We start from the raw sequence: 13013 nt of genomic DNA, 5'->3' as shown, positions 1-13013 counted from the left end.
TAAAGGTGCCTGGTTAGAAAATTATAGGATGATCACACTATGGACTTGAAGAAATTGCTCAAGGCCAGGGTGAATTCTGTGTGTTTAACCACATATTTGATCCTCAGTATTTCAGCCAAGAATTTAAACAAGTCTGGCTTATTTTCAAGTCTATAGAGGAAAACATGTAGCTGTTCTGGTCATATAGGTATGTGTATGTTTTTATCTGGACAAAGAAAGCAAGAGAGCTGTGAACAATAATACTGCATGTCAGGTAAAATTCAGTGTATAAGTCAAGGAGTCTAAATAGAAAAGTAACAGTCTTTCTAGTAAAAATTTCATGTTCTAGAAGTAATTATTTCTGGCTTAAACTATTTGGTATTGTATGTCGAGAAAAAGGCTTTAATGTCTATAGGGTAATTCTTCAGGCCATTGTGTAGTATATAAATGCTTCTGAGTTTTAGTAGGAAAAAAACTTGTACAGAAATGTGAAAGGAAATAAAAATTTTATAGGTCTCAATCATGATTCCCTTTTCTGTTGTAGTGAATCACAATTGTTGTTTTTTAACTAATGAATGAACACGCTTTCCAGTGTTCTGAATGTCCAGTAAAAGGAATGATTGTTTAAGAAGATAGTTTGCTATCATAATTAAGATGCAGGAAAAAATTACAGAGTATTATAAACAGCTGTCTGGAAAGACAGAAACATATATAGAGAGAACTTTAAATGTGTTTAGCTCTTCCTCAAGGGGAGGTGCTCTTTGGAAGAAAGGGAGCTCCTAAGATAATTAGCACATAGTGTGCTTCACCCAGACCTCAGCTAAGAGTCATGGGAAAACTGAAAGGAATAAAATTTATTCTCTCCTTGCAGTTTTTTTTTTTAATATAAATAGCAATGCAAAATAAGTTATTTTTCTTTGTTGTGCTGGTGTATAAAGCATATAAAGTTTTAAGTTACACTGAAAAAACCTGCCCTTCCAACTCCAAAGTAAGTTTATTACATATTCAGTGTTTCAGTTTTGGGGTGAGATGTAGGTATCTTTTATTGTTTTTCATGGTATGAAAGTAATGTTGTTGATTTATAGATGTTAACTATTTTATTATTTTCATAAGTGTAGTCTGTTGCTTTAGGAAATGTATATATTTATAAAGGGCATCTCTTATAGAGGGACAATTTGTGATTTTAAAAGAGATCTGTAACACTTTAGAAGTTTTATATTTTTTTCTTCTTTTTTTTTCCCTGTTCCTAGGGTCATCCTAAAGTATGTGAAAAATTAAAGGCTCTCATGGTTGAATGGACAGATGAATTTAAGAATGATCCACAGCTTAGTCTGATATCGGCAATGATTAAGAACCTTAAGGAACAAGGTGTTACATTCCCAGCTATTGGCTCTCAGGTATTTTCTGCTGCTGTTCATTTTTTTCTTCTAAAGTAGCTTTGTCTTAATTATTCTCTAGTTTTCATTTATAGTTAACTTTTACTGCTGTAGAGTGGTTTATAGTAGAATATTAATATGCTTTAGGCTCTTTTTTCCCGATGCCTCTCCTTCAAAAAGGAGTTGCTTTAATGTTTTGTAATTTAAATTCTTTATTTAGTTTTTCTATAACAAATTGTATTAGATTAGGTAACAATGGACAGTCTTGTTAAATGCTCTTAATAGTGTTATCTACAAAGAATGATAGCTTAAAAATTAGAATATATTTTTATTGAGGGATTTATTAATACCTTTATTTAAATTAGGAGATAGGAGAGGCCAATGGGACAAGAATCAAATGAGACAACTTTTACTTTTTTAAACAAGAGCTGGGTAGATCCTGAGTCTTGCTTTCCCTATAAAAGATACCATTGGCGCAGGGGTAGATTTCCTTTGGCACACACAACTTTCTGTGTAATGCAATGAATTTCTGATTTGTGTCATACAGCAAAAAAATCAAGGGACATCTTTTATATGTCTTTTTTAGTCTAGGTAGCCAGTCCTTAAGTATGTATGCATAGTAATTTTGTATTTTCTCTTTTCCTGCTGTATGGATTGGAACAAATTCTGACAAATTATGTGGGACCTTAAAGCAAACAATCCCTTCTTTGAAGAACTTACCTTCTGACTGTTGACCACATTCAGGAGTCAATTGTATACTTTTGTCTAGAGCTATCTAGATTTTCTTCACAAGGCATTTTCATTTTATTTGAGTGCTCTTTAGATATGAAGACTAAGAAAAATATCCAGGAGAGAAAGTGGATTATTTTCTTTTTGCTTAATAAACTAGTTTTTAAAATTAAGTTTATGTTGATATGTCTTAATATTCATTCATAATTGATAGCTGGATTTTATTAATAATCTTGAAATTTTTAAACTATTGATTTTTGTACAAAACAATCCAAGGTACTATAAATTCCTTGGCAATAGAGACAATGTCTATCAAAAAGTAGATGTACTGGAGAGATAGAGAGCTGACTTAGTGTAATACAATTAATAAAAACCCAGAGAAAGATATTGGGGTTCAACCAGAGAAACAAAGCAGCCAGCCACTACCTCTACCTCAGACTGAAATGGCCATCCTACCTCGAGGAATCTTCAGAATGAAACTGAGCTGAGACCTGTCTTCTTCTGTCTTATATTCCTCTCTAGTGCTGTGATTATACCACCACCACCTGGCTTTATAGCTAACTAGTGTGACTATTGGGAATAAAGGTGTGTGCCACCACTGACTAGTATACATGGCCGACCAGTGTGGCTATTTTTTAACTCTCTAATCTTCACGCAAACTTTATTTATTAAAATAGAAATAAAATATCACTACAACTTAGTAAAATTGCATTTTCTATCCCTCCTCATGAGCTTGTTGCTCCAAATGTGATTCATTGACCGTCATCATCACGATCTCTTCGGAGATTATCAGGACTCCAGTCTCTGAGGTGTCCCTCCACCCCTGTGGACTCATTGTCTCATTTAGTAAGATCGCTGGGTGCTTTTCACTGTGAACACGGAGTTGAGAAGCACTACTCCAGACCACAGCCTTCAGTGCAAATGCAAACACTTCTGATTCCATAGATGGAATTGCCCTTGTAAAAGAAGGAAACGGTAGTGATGTATTTCACGAGGAGCCTCGTTCATTAGTCTAGAATGTTAGATAGTTGCGGGAGCAGCTTCAGGGGTCCTCTAATGTAATCCCGTTGTTTGCACATGAGAGAACTGATTCTGAGAGTGGCTGCAGGAAAGACACCACTAGATAATTCAGTTCATTGTCTTTTTTTACACTACCTGCTCTTGCCTGCTTTCTGATAGCATTTACTTGATGCACTTCTGTTTAGATCAGGCTTCCTGGGGCAAGAAGTGCAGTGGTCACTGCCAAGAGCATTTATTAATGATTGGTATAGAAATTACATAATTCTCTTGTTCACATTATTTCAGATGTGGAAGACTGATACTTAAAACTTTTTATATAGATACATGCAAAAACATTTTTATTATAATTATCTTTCAGCTACAGAAAATTGCATAGAAAGTAAATTGTTTCTGAAAAGCTTGTCCTTAGGAATTATAAAACTCTGTTTAATGAAAAGCAAATGATACAGGTCCAACTGCAGAGTCTGCTCTAGACTTTAAAGCTACTTAGCTACTGAAGTCCTTGCTGCAGTTTCATGAGGCTAGATTTTTATCAGCAGACTTAATAAACGCCTCTGAATATATAAAGATTTATCTGTTTTTTTTTTTATTCAAAGACAGAAGAAAATGATGTAAACATGTTGTGGAAATCATATTTCATACCTGACTCATGCTGCACAGACCTGTTAGGTCCTGACATAGTAGCAGACCACTAGAACTGCTGCCATGCTGACTAGTTAATGATGAGTATCTCAGGTGGTTAATGTCCCTCTTGATAGCTGCAGAGCACACAGTTTAGAAACATGGTTCTTCATATGACTTCTTTCTCCTCAGAGTTGGTAGATGGTTTCATCAAAGAGTATAAAAAGCAGCTTGTTTTTTAAGTCAGCAAATAATGAAAAGAAAATTATATAAATGATAAAGACTGTCTGACTAAGTACACTTCTAACTTGTAGACATGTATACTAGTCACGACAGAATCTAAGACTCTACGTAGGTGATATGGGTCAGAATTAAGAGTGGCTAAAGTTGTGTTTAAATGAATATATGGAACTAGGAAAAACTGCTTAGGCATCTGATAGTGTACAATACAGTGTGGCAAATCTACAGCTATGTTTTGTTGTTATATTGACTGTTTGCCTTGTATTATACTCAACATATATTTTATTCATTGCTTGTAAGAAAGAGTGAGACACATTCCCTGGACTATAGTCTGGTGGGAGAGGCAGAAACTCAGTTACACTAGAAACTGAGATTTATTGCCCCTTGCTGTGTGTCAGCTATTGTTCTGAGTACTGTACATGTGATAATGTGAAAAATTCTTATTCCACTTTTCTTAATTGATTGCAGTGATTTCTTTATTGATTTGTAATCAAGTTAGTGCTATATCATTTGCTGTTTCATTTACTCCCTGTCTCAACATCTCTTGTAGTTTTCATATGAATCACCTCTATATACATTATGGTGAACCCCTCTATATAAATGTCATACTTCTGCTTTGAACTCAGATTGAACCTCCTCTCATCTGATTTTAGAAGCTATACATGCTAACCTGGACCTCTAAATTTGTTGTAATGCACCCATGAGAAACAGATATTCTTATATCCTTACTTTATTGCAGAGCTAAGGCATCAAGGTATCATATGGCTAGAGACACCTGATCTCATGTGACTAGAAAGTATGGTAGATGTCAATCTTATATTTGCCTGATTCTTCAACTTGTGATTGTTTGTTTGTTTGTTTGTTTGTTTTTCGAGGCAAGGTTTTTCAGGGTAACCTTGACTGTCCTGGAACTCGCTCTGTAGATCAGGCTGGCCTCGAACTCACAGAGACTTACCTGCCTCTGCCTCTGCCTCCTGAGTGTTGGGACTAAAAGCATGTGCTACCACACCCAGCATTCAGCTTGTATCACTCATTTTATATTAACTTGTTCCAAATCCTTGTTTAAGTACCAGAGGTCACAAAGAATGTTTAACTAAGGGTTTAGGATTTTTTTTTCTTTGAGAAAGTGATTCGTTAGCTACTTACTATCGAGTTGGAACTTAGTAGGGACAAAAAACAGTGATGGAGCACAGTGAACCAAGGGGAACATTATAAATAGAAGCCAATATGAACCATGGGTGTAGAAGTTGCTGTGTGTAGTCTGCTCAGGAACCACTATTACCTTCTGGAAACTTGCAAAATAGGCTACATTCTGATCTGCATTGAGTGAATGGATAGCCTAAAAGGCCATGAAGCTTAGAAGCTTCTAATTCCAGACATGTGAATTAGCACATATGTCTATCTAAACATTGTCTTGTTTATGATATAATTGTCAACATGACACTCTATCGAAGTTGCTTGTATTCTTGTTTATAAAATGCGGTTTTAAGATTTTATTTGTCTGGGCCATGGTTGAACACACATTTAATCGCAGCACTTATGAGGCAAAGGCAAGAGGATATCTGTGAGTTCAAGACAAGTCTGCTCTACAGAGTTTGTTCTAGAACAGCCAAGGCTACACAGAGAAAGTCTATTTCTGGGGAGGGGGACACTCTTAGTTGTTTTTATAAATATGAGTTCATTTATACATTACTTTTTGCCTTTTCACCTGAAAGGAAACAGTAAAATACAATTACAGAATTTTCCAGAGTGTTTGTTTTTAAAATATTCCCTTACTTTCCTCTCCTGACTGACCTCTCTTCTAGTTCTGAAATTCTTCTAAAATTATAAAATACTGTTTTTGTTTCTTTTCTGACCCCCACATTGTTTTTTAGTTTATTGTCTTTATATTAATCTGAGAAAATGCATATGTCTATCAACCTGTCCAGTTGCTTTTCATTTTCCTATTTCTGATGTTTATTCCTCTTTCAAGTGGAAGGCCTTCCAGACTGGTTGTCTGTCTTCTTGAGAAGTCTATAGTAGACTAATGAGGCGGGTCTTACAAGGTTTTAGGTTAGGTATCCATAGACTATTTGAGAATGACTCTCACTCCTTGTCTATACTTTTACATGTATGTTAGGCTGCCGAACAAGCGAAAGCAAGCCCAGCCCTGGTAGCCAAAGACCCTGGCACTGTGGCTAACAAAAAGGAAGAAGAAGATTTAGCAAAAGGTGAGTGTAGTTTGTAAGTCCTGGAAGGGAGTAAAGAAGATAGGTCTCTGGCTGAATAGCGTTTTCTAGCAATTTATAGATTAAGGAAATGGCTTCCGATGAAGCAGAGCTGCTTTATTTTTTAAATGAAATTTGTCTTTTTATTACTCAGAATAATTTAAATTGAATTTTTCAATAAAAAATGTCAAATTTTTAAAGTTATTTTTATTCTTTCAGTGATGGGTAAATGTATATAGTGTCTAATGATTTGTTATTATATGAGGATATGCACTAGTCTCCTGTTCACTATTGAAAAATGATACTTTCAGTGTATTATTGGCTGTATTCATATTTGAGGTCTTTAAAATCTCATTGTTTTACAGCAATTGAGTTGTCTCTCAAAGAACAAAGACAGCAGTCAGCTACCCTTTCCTCTTTGTATCCAAGCACATCTAATCTCTTAACTAACCACCAACATGAAGGTAGAAAAGTTCGTGCTATATATGACTTTGAAGCTGCTGAGGATAATGAACTTACTTTTAAAGCTGGAGAACTTATTACAGTTCTTGATGACAGGTAATGGTTACTTATACATTAAATACTTGAGAAAATATATTCTATAAACCCTTATTTTAATAATATTTTATTGAGTATAATTATTTACCAAACAAAGTATTGACTAGATGTTTTAGATGATGGTTAGCAGGCTTGCCTCATACTATATTGATTCATTTTTTAGTCTAATTTTCGCCTCATTTATGATACTTAAATTGTTTGGGAAACCTGTTATTTTCTGTTTATTTTTTGTTCCATTTAGTAATTGTTAAATCTTGTAAAAGGTTAAAGTTTCAGAAAATATGGTGGATTGATTTGAAGGAAGTACATGATCTATTGATGGTATCCATACAGGACCATAGATCCATGTAAACATAATAGTTTCATGCTTATGGTGTCATGGGGAAAGAGGTGCACAGCATAAGTTTTTCAAGTTTTTATTGCTTTAGTCTTTAGTGTTGCCAAATACCATTAAACAACAGAAATTTATTTCTCTTAGTTCTGAGATTGAAAAGTCCAAGATCTGTCAGATTTGGCACATGGTTTGGCCTCTTTCAGGTTCAGACATAGCTGTGTGTTCACTTTGGTATCGTATGTGGCAGAACAAGCAAAGAAACAATTGGAAATCTTTTTTAATAAGGTTACAGAATTAATCACTTTTCAAAGATACCCCTTCTGATTTCAGCATGTGAGTTTTAGGAAGACAGACATTCAGTATATTTTAATATTTTCATGAAGAAGCCAAAATAAGGTAAATTTAGAGCTGTTTAGCTGGAATTGCATCATTCATTCTTTGGGGAAAGAATTTATTGCATACTTGCTGACTTTCTGTATAGTGAGCACTGGAGACAGTTCTGTTTCAGGTTTTATGCTGCACGTGACATCATCTATTGTATGTGTCAGGATGGAAGAAGAAACTAGTCCCTATTAGTGTATGCATGGAAGAATAGTGGTGTAGGGATGGAGATGTGGTCCAAGAGTCCACGTCCACATCTTACTAGAAAGAGCTCTTATGTTGAAGTCCAAGGCACCACCTGACACTGATGATCTTAAGCCTAATGACATCTTTTTTACCAAAAGGGGGAGAGTTCATAGTTTTTTATTAGCTTCTCAGAAAATTTATTGACCTTCTGAGGGAAAGAACTGTGGCTTCAAAAACTTTTGTTGGTGGGGTTCATTTTCTCTTTGTATCAGAACCTCACACTAATTGATGATGCCATTGAAACTGTTTGCTTCCTGTTTGTGAATATAGACTGCTATTTCCTTTATTAGATTGATGATTGAGTTGGATTCCAGTCTGGTGATAATGCAAGTTAAATACTATGAACAGTAAAGTCTTACAGAAATAGGTCTCATGGTAAAGCATTCTTTTTTTGTTTGTCTTAGTGATCCCAACTGGTGGAAAGGTGAAACCCATCAAGGCATAGGGCTTTTCCCTTCTAATTTTGTGACTGCAGATCTCACTGCTGAACCAGAAATGAGTAAGTACTTTTCGGTCTATTGATGGTAATCCTTAGTCTTCTTGATGAAAGTTGAGTAAAATCAGCTTTATAGGCAAATGACTTAAACATTTTTGCCTCTAGGTGTTTTAAATAATAAAATTCCAAGCTACGTATGGTGGTGGTGCATGCTTTGTAGTCTCAATTCTCCTGCAGTCCCAGTATGTGGAGGAGTAACTGCTACACAGTGAAGTGAAGGCCATCCTGAGCTACATGACACCTTGTCTCTAAGAGCAAATAAATAAAGTAAAAATCCTTATCAGAAACATTGTAAGATTAAAGCACTATTTCTGCCAGTTTTTGTTCTATGTATTTGCCATAAACTACATGACAGATATATGTGTTAGGAATGAAGAAAAGTCTTTAACAGCAAGTCAGAAATTATAGATCTTTAATAAAATGGTTTTCTCTCATAGCTACTGACTTTTTTTACTTTTGTAGAGTCAGATCTTGATATTCTTTTAACACACTTGCTAGAGCTAAAATAATCATTGGAACTCAAGAAATGCATAAACTTGGGGACTGGAGAGATGGCTGAGGGGATCAAAGTTCATTTCCCAGAACTCACACTGAGTGACTTAAAACTACCTTTAACTTTGAGCTCCAGGGGTCCCAAAGCCTCTGCCCTTCTCAAGTACCTGCAGTTACATGCACATACTCTGAAACACAGACAGGCATGTCTATATAACTTTTAAAAAAAGCATTAAAAAGCCTATGTAAGCTCAGAATGAGAACTTAGATCTCACTCATGCTTGCCATGTAGCTATTTCATCTTTATCTTTCATATAACGATGTAACTGTACTGTGAGTTTTCTAATTCTTGTATGTTTCACTTTGAACAATGTAAGAGAAACAGGAGGATAGGAATCTATGTAATGTAATAATAGACCTCAGATTTAGAAAACATGCTAGGGTCCCTGTAGTATCAGTCTTTTATAGGAAGTAGAAGCCAAATTCACTTGATCTGTCACATAGATACTCATGTTATTTTGGAGACAGAGTTATTGTGAAAATATGCCATTATATATGTAAATAGCATATTCATATTTTGTATATCATATATATTTGGTATCAGTTCCTATGAGAAAAGGGACTGCAAACTTATCCATTATCAGTTCTGTGAAGTCTGTCATGTGTTTCCTTTCGGGTAAGAGCCAATGAATGCAGAGTTGTCCCAGCTTTCTACTAATAGTGCGTGATAACAAGCAGAATGTCTATAACAGATGTCTCTTTCCCCATGGGAAAATGAGTCAGCCACTTGTGTTCTGTTTTTTGATATGTAGAATGTGGCTTTATGGTGACTTGAATGGAATGAACATGTTCCTTACATTTCCAATTAAACAGGCAATACCAAAGCCTGTAACACATGACAACAACAACTTTTCACAGTCGAATCACAAGCCAGATTCCAGTAGGAAGTTAAAAGACATGACCAATTGACATTCATGTCCGCCCTTTCCAATTGATTGTTTTCTTTTGTGCAAGAGATTTTAATCTTTTTAAACCACTTTATGATAAGTAAGTATACCATATAGGATTGATTTGGAAATTCATCAGAGCAAATTAATACTCCATCAAGCACTTTGAGTCGTGTAATAAATAATTATTTCTGTCCATAGTTTCTCCTACTGTGACATCTCCCTTTTCATTTTTATTACTGACATTTTCATGTCTTATTGACCTAATTGATGCAAGGACCAAAAATCCAGAAAAGATAATCATTCTCTAGAACTGTCTATACTTATTGGTGCTATTTGAAGTTGAAGATTGCTTTGGTGAGCAAGAGAAATCTGTTTAAGGCCAGTTGTTTGCCGAACCTTACCATGTTTCTCTTTTGAGTACAGTGAATGTAGAAAATCAGATTTATGTGCTGGCCTGTGCAAATTCCTGCTGAGGCCGCTTACTGGCCTTGATGTTACTCTCTGGGTAGATAGCCTAGTGCTATGCCACAGGACATGCATGATTTTCCAGTTCATTATTTTAGGAATGTGGTGTTGCTATCAAAGAAAATTTTTCTTTTGAATTGTCAGGTCATTTTAAAAGAATTGTTTTAGATTACAGAATTTATTTATGCCAGTATTAAGCTTTATTTTTGTAGAAATTTATTGAATCCTGAAGTAGGTATTTTTTATTTAAGAAGCATAACTTATTTTTAGTAAGATTGCTTATAGGAAACAAAGATCTTTGCAAGTAAAAAATTGAAAATTTAGACAATTTTATCAAGTAGTGTTCTGTCATGTTCTAGGACACCTTCCGTTCAGCTCTACCTTATGTTGAGTCTCTAAAGTCCATGTTCTCTATTAGGACTTAAACTTTTAGATTTATTTTAAGGAGAATATAATTTTTATGTTTTTTTTTTTCAAGTCAAAACAGAGAAGAAGACGGTACAATTCAGTGATGATGTTCAGGTAGAGACAATAGAGCCAGAACCAGAACCGGCCTTTATCGATGAGGTGAGTGATGAACTCTTTGTATAGAAGCTGGATTGCTTGTTTTCTTGTTCTGAAAATGTTAACAGTGTAGACAAAGTGTATAATGTTGTTATAACCTTTTTAGTTCTGTTTTTGCCTTCCTAAGATCTTGTTATTTATCCTGCTAAGAGTTGATGATACAGTTCAGTAGCTGAACATTAGTGTAGCTTGTGTGAAACTTTGAATTGATCTCAGTGCTATAGAGAGGGAATAATGTAAGGTTGAATGCAAATTTCTGTCTAGTATTTTATAGATTGGATCTATATAGATGTATTTGATTATTGGAAACTTAGACAGTTTCCAATTTTAATTGCTATCACAAACAGTATTATAGCGATTTTGTTTTTTGTTTTGTTGTTAACATTTAATTTGCTTTTCTTAGCTTAGATATCCAGGAGTGGAACTTCCAAACCGAAGGATCTATGTGTTTTTCATGTTAATAGGGACTGTGAAATTGTTGAGCAGAAGGGAGATTAACAGTTTTGTTGATGCTCTGTGAGAATACCTGCTTTTTTTATTTTATGTTTTTATTATCATATTATTGAAATTAAACTTTACCTTATATTTTATTAAAAACTTAGCTTATAATGGATAACAAACTTCAGTGTAAATCTGAAATTAAAAATCCCAGAAGAAAGCATGGGAAAATTCATCTTGATTTTAGCCTGGATGATGATTTCTTTTTTCTAGATATGATGCCCAAAACATAGACAATAGCAGCAAAAATAAGCACATGGGATCATACTAAACGCTAGAATTTCTGTATCTTTTTTTTAAGTTGGCAATTTTCTTTTATTAGATCATTTGTAAAGGGAGTTTTCAGAGTTTATTTGAATTATTTCCAAGGAAGCAAGTAAACCCAAATGTGGGAAAACTAAATTATATTGCCTTACTTTAAAGAATCAAATCTTTTAACACTTAATTAAAGTATTTTGGGTACACATTTTAAAATTTAACATGCAGCTACACATATATTTAAACTCCTTTTTTTGAGATAGAACAACTCTGTAACTCAGGTTTCTCTGGAACTCATTGTGTAGTCCAGGCTACCCTTGATCTCAATACAGTCTTCCTGGCTCAGCTTCCCAGTTGCTGGAATTATAGTTCTGAGTCATCATATAGGTACAAGCTTTGTTTACATTTGTTATTTTTAATGAGAAGGTTAAAGGCATACCACAGTTACAATATTATTTTTGTTTGATAGATGTCTTTTTTTTTCCTTTTTATTGAGCTCTACATTTTTCTCTGCTCCTCTCTCTGCCTCTCCCCTCCCCCTTCAGCCCTCTCCCAAGATCCCAATTTACTCAGGAGATCTTGTCTTTTTCTACTTTCTACTTCCCATGTAGATTAGATCTGTGTAAATCTCTCTTAGTGTCCTCATTGTTGTCTAGGTTCTCTAGGATTGTGAATTGTAGGCTTGTTTTCTTTGCTTTATGTTTAAAAACCACCTATGAATGAGTACATGTGATAATTGTCTTTCTGTGTCTGGGTTACCTGACTCAAAGTAATGTTTAGAATTTCTATATTTCAAAACAATCATTTGATAGAATGAAGAGGAAATCTACAAAGTTTGAAGAAAGAGTTGTAAACCACATCTGAAGAAATGTTACTAAACAATACGCATAATTAACTCAAAGAAGTCAAATTATAATAAACAAACAAATGTATAAATAAATAAGTGCTATAAAATTAAAATCCTACCTTAAGGAAATGCCTGTGAAACAAGATTTCCTGAGTTTGAAGTCAGGTTCAACTACTAAATTTATAAATTATTTTCCTCAGTTTTCAGACTGTTTTATGAAAAGTGGAAGTAATCAAACATAATACATTCTTAACAGCTCTGAAATATAATTGAACATTGGTCACCTGCTCTGGTTAGTGTACCACTTCTGGTTAGCATTTTACTTAAGACAAATACATGTTTTACTGAAAATGATGTCTATTTTTGAAAGAGAATATCTGCTTTTTCAGATACTCAACAGTCATTAAAATTGCTTATACATTACAGACTATGGAACACTTATTGTCTGTTGAAAGAATAAAACAAACTTGCGGGTTTTCGAATGGAGCTGTCTTAAATTACTACTGCATAAACCACATCAGTGAAATGAATGTTGCTTCTCCCGTGGATTGAACACATTTGAGTCTTTGGGAAAAGCTTATATTAATTTTACTTTAAATCTGTCCATATGTCATTGTTAATCTGAAACTAATTATTTTCAGTGGTTGTATTTGAAAATACACTTAGTTTTAACTCTAACAGTAGTGTTTGGAGTCAGGTTAACTTGTTGGTATATGTGTTTGTTTTATAGTGCTGGAATTGAGCCTAGGACT

At 34.3% G+C, this 13013-nt stretch overlaps 1 protein-coding gene across 1 annotated transcript in view; it reads left to right on the top strand.

Annotated features, from left to right (window-relative positions):
• The window catches only part of Stam (signal transducing adaptor molecule), a 58899-nt gene that overhangs the window by 27365 nt on the left and 18521 nt on the right, over positions 1-13013 (top strand). Inside the window, exons 5-9 of the mRNA XM_057786948.1 lie at positions 1230-1376; positions 6085-6175; positions 6538-6730; positions 8096-8190; positions 10573-10661. Of these exons, the coding sequence (XP_057642931.1) occupies positions 1230-1376; positions 6085-6175; positions 6538-6730; positions 8096-8190; positions 10573-10661 (615 nt within the window). The remainder of the gene's footprint in view (positions 1-1229; positions 1377-6084; positions 6176-6537; positions 6731-8095; positions 8191-10572; positions 10662-13013) is intronic.

This window comes from Chionomys nivalis, chromosome 13, assembly GCF_950005125.1.
Source record: "Chionomys nivalis chromosome 13, mChiNiv1.1, whole genome shotgun sequence".
In the NCBI taxonomy this organism is placed as follows: Eukaryota; Metazoa; Chordata; class Mammalia; order Rodentia; family Cricetidae; genus Chionomys; species Chionomys nivalis.
Note: the sequence above shows the minus strand (reverse complement) of the source record. Positions and strands in the feature narration are given on the sequence as shown.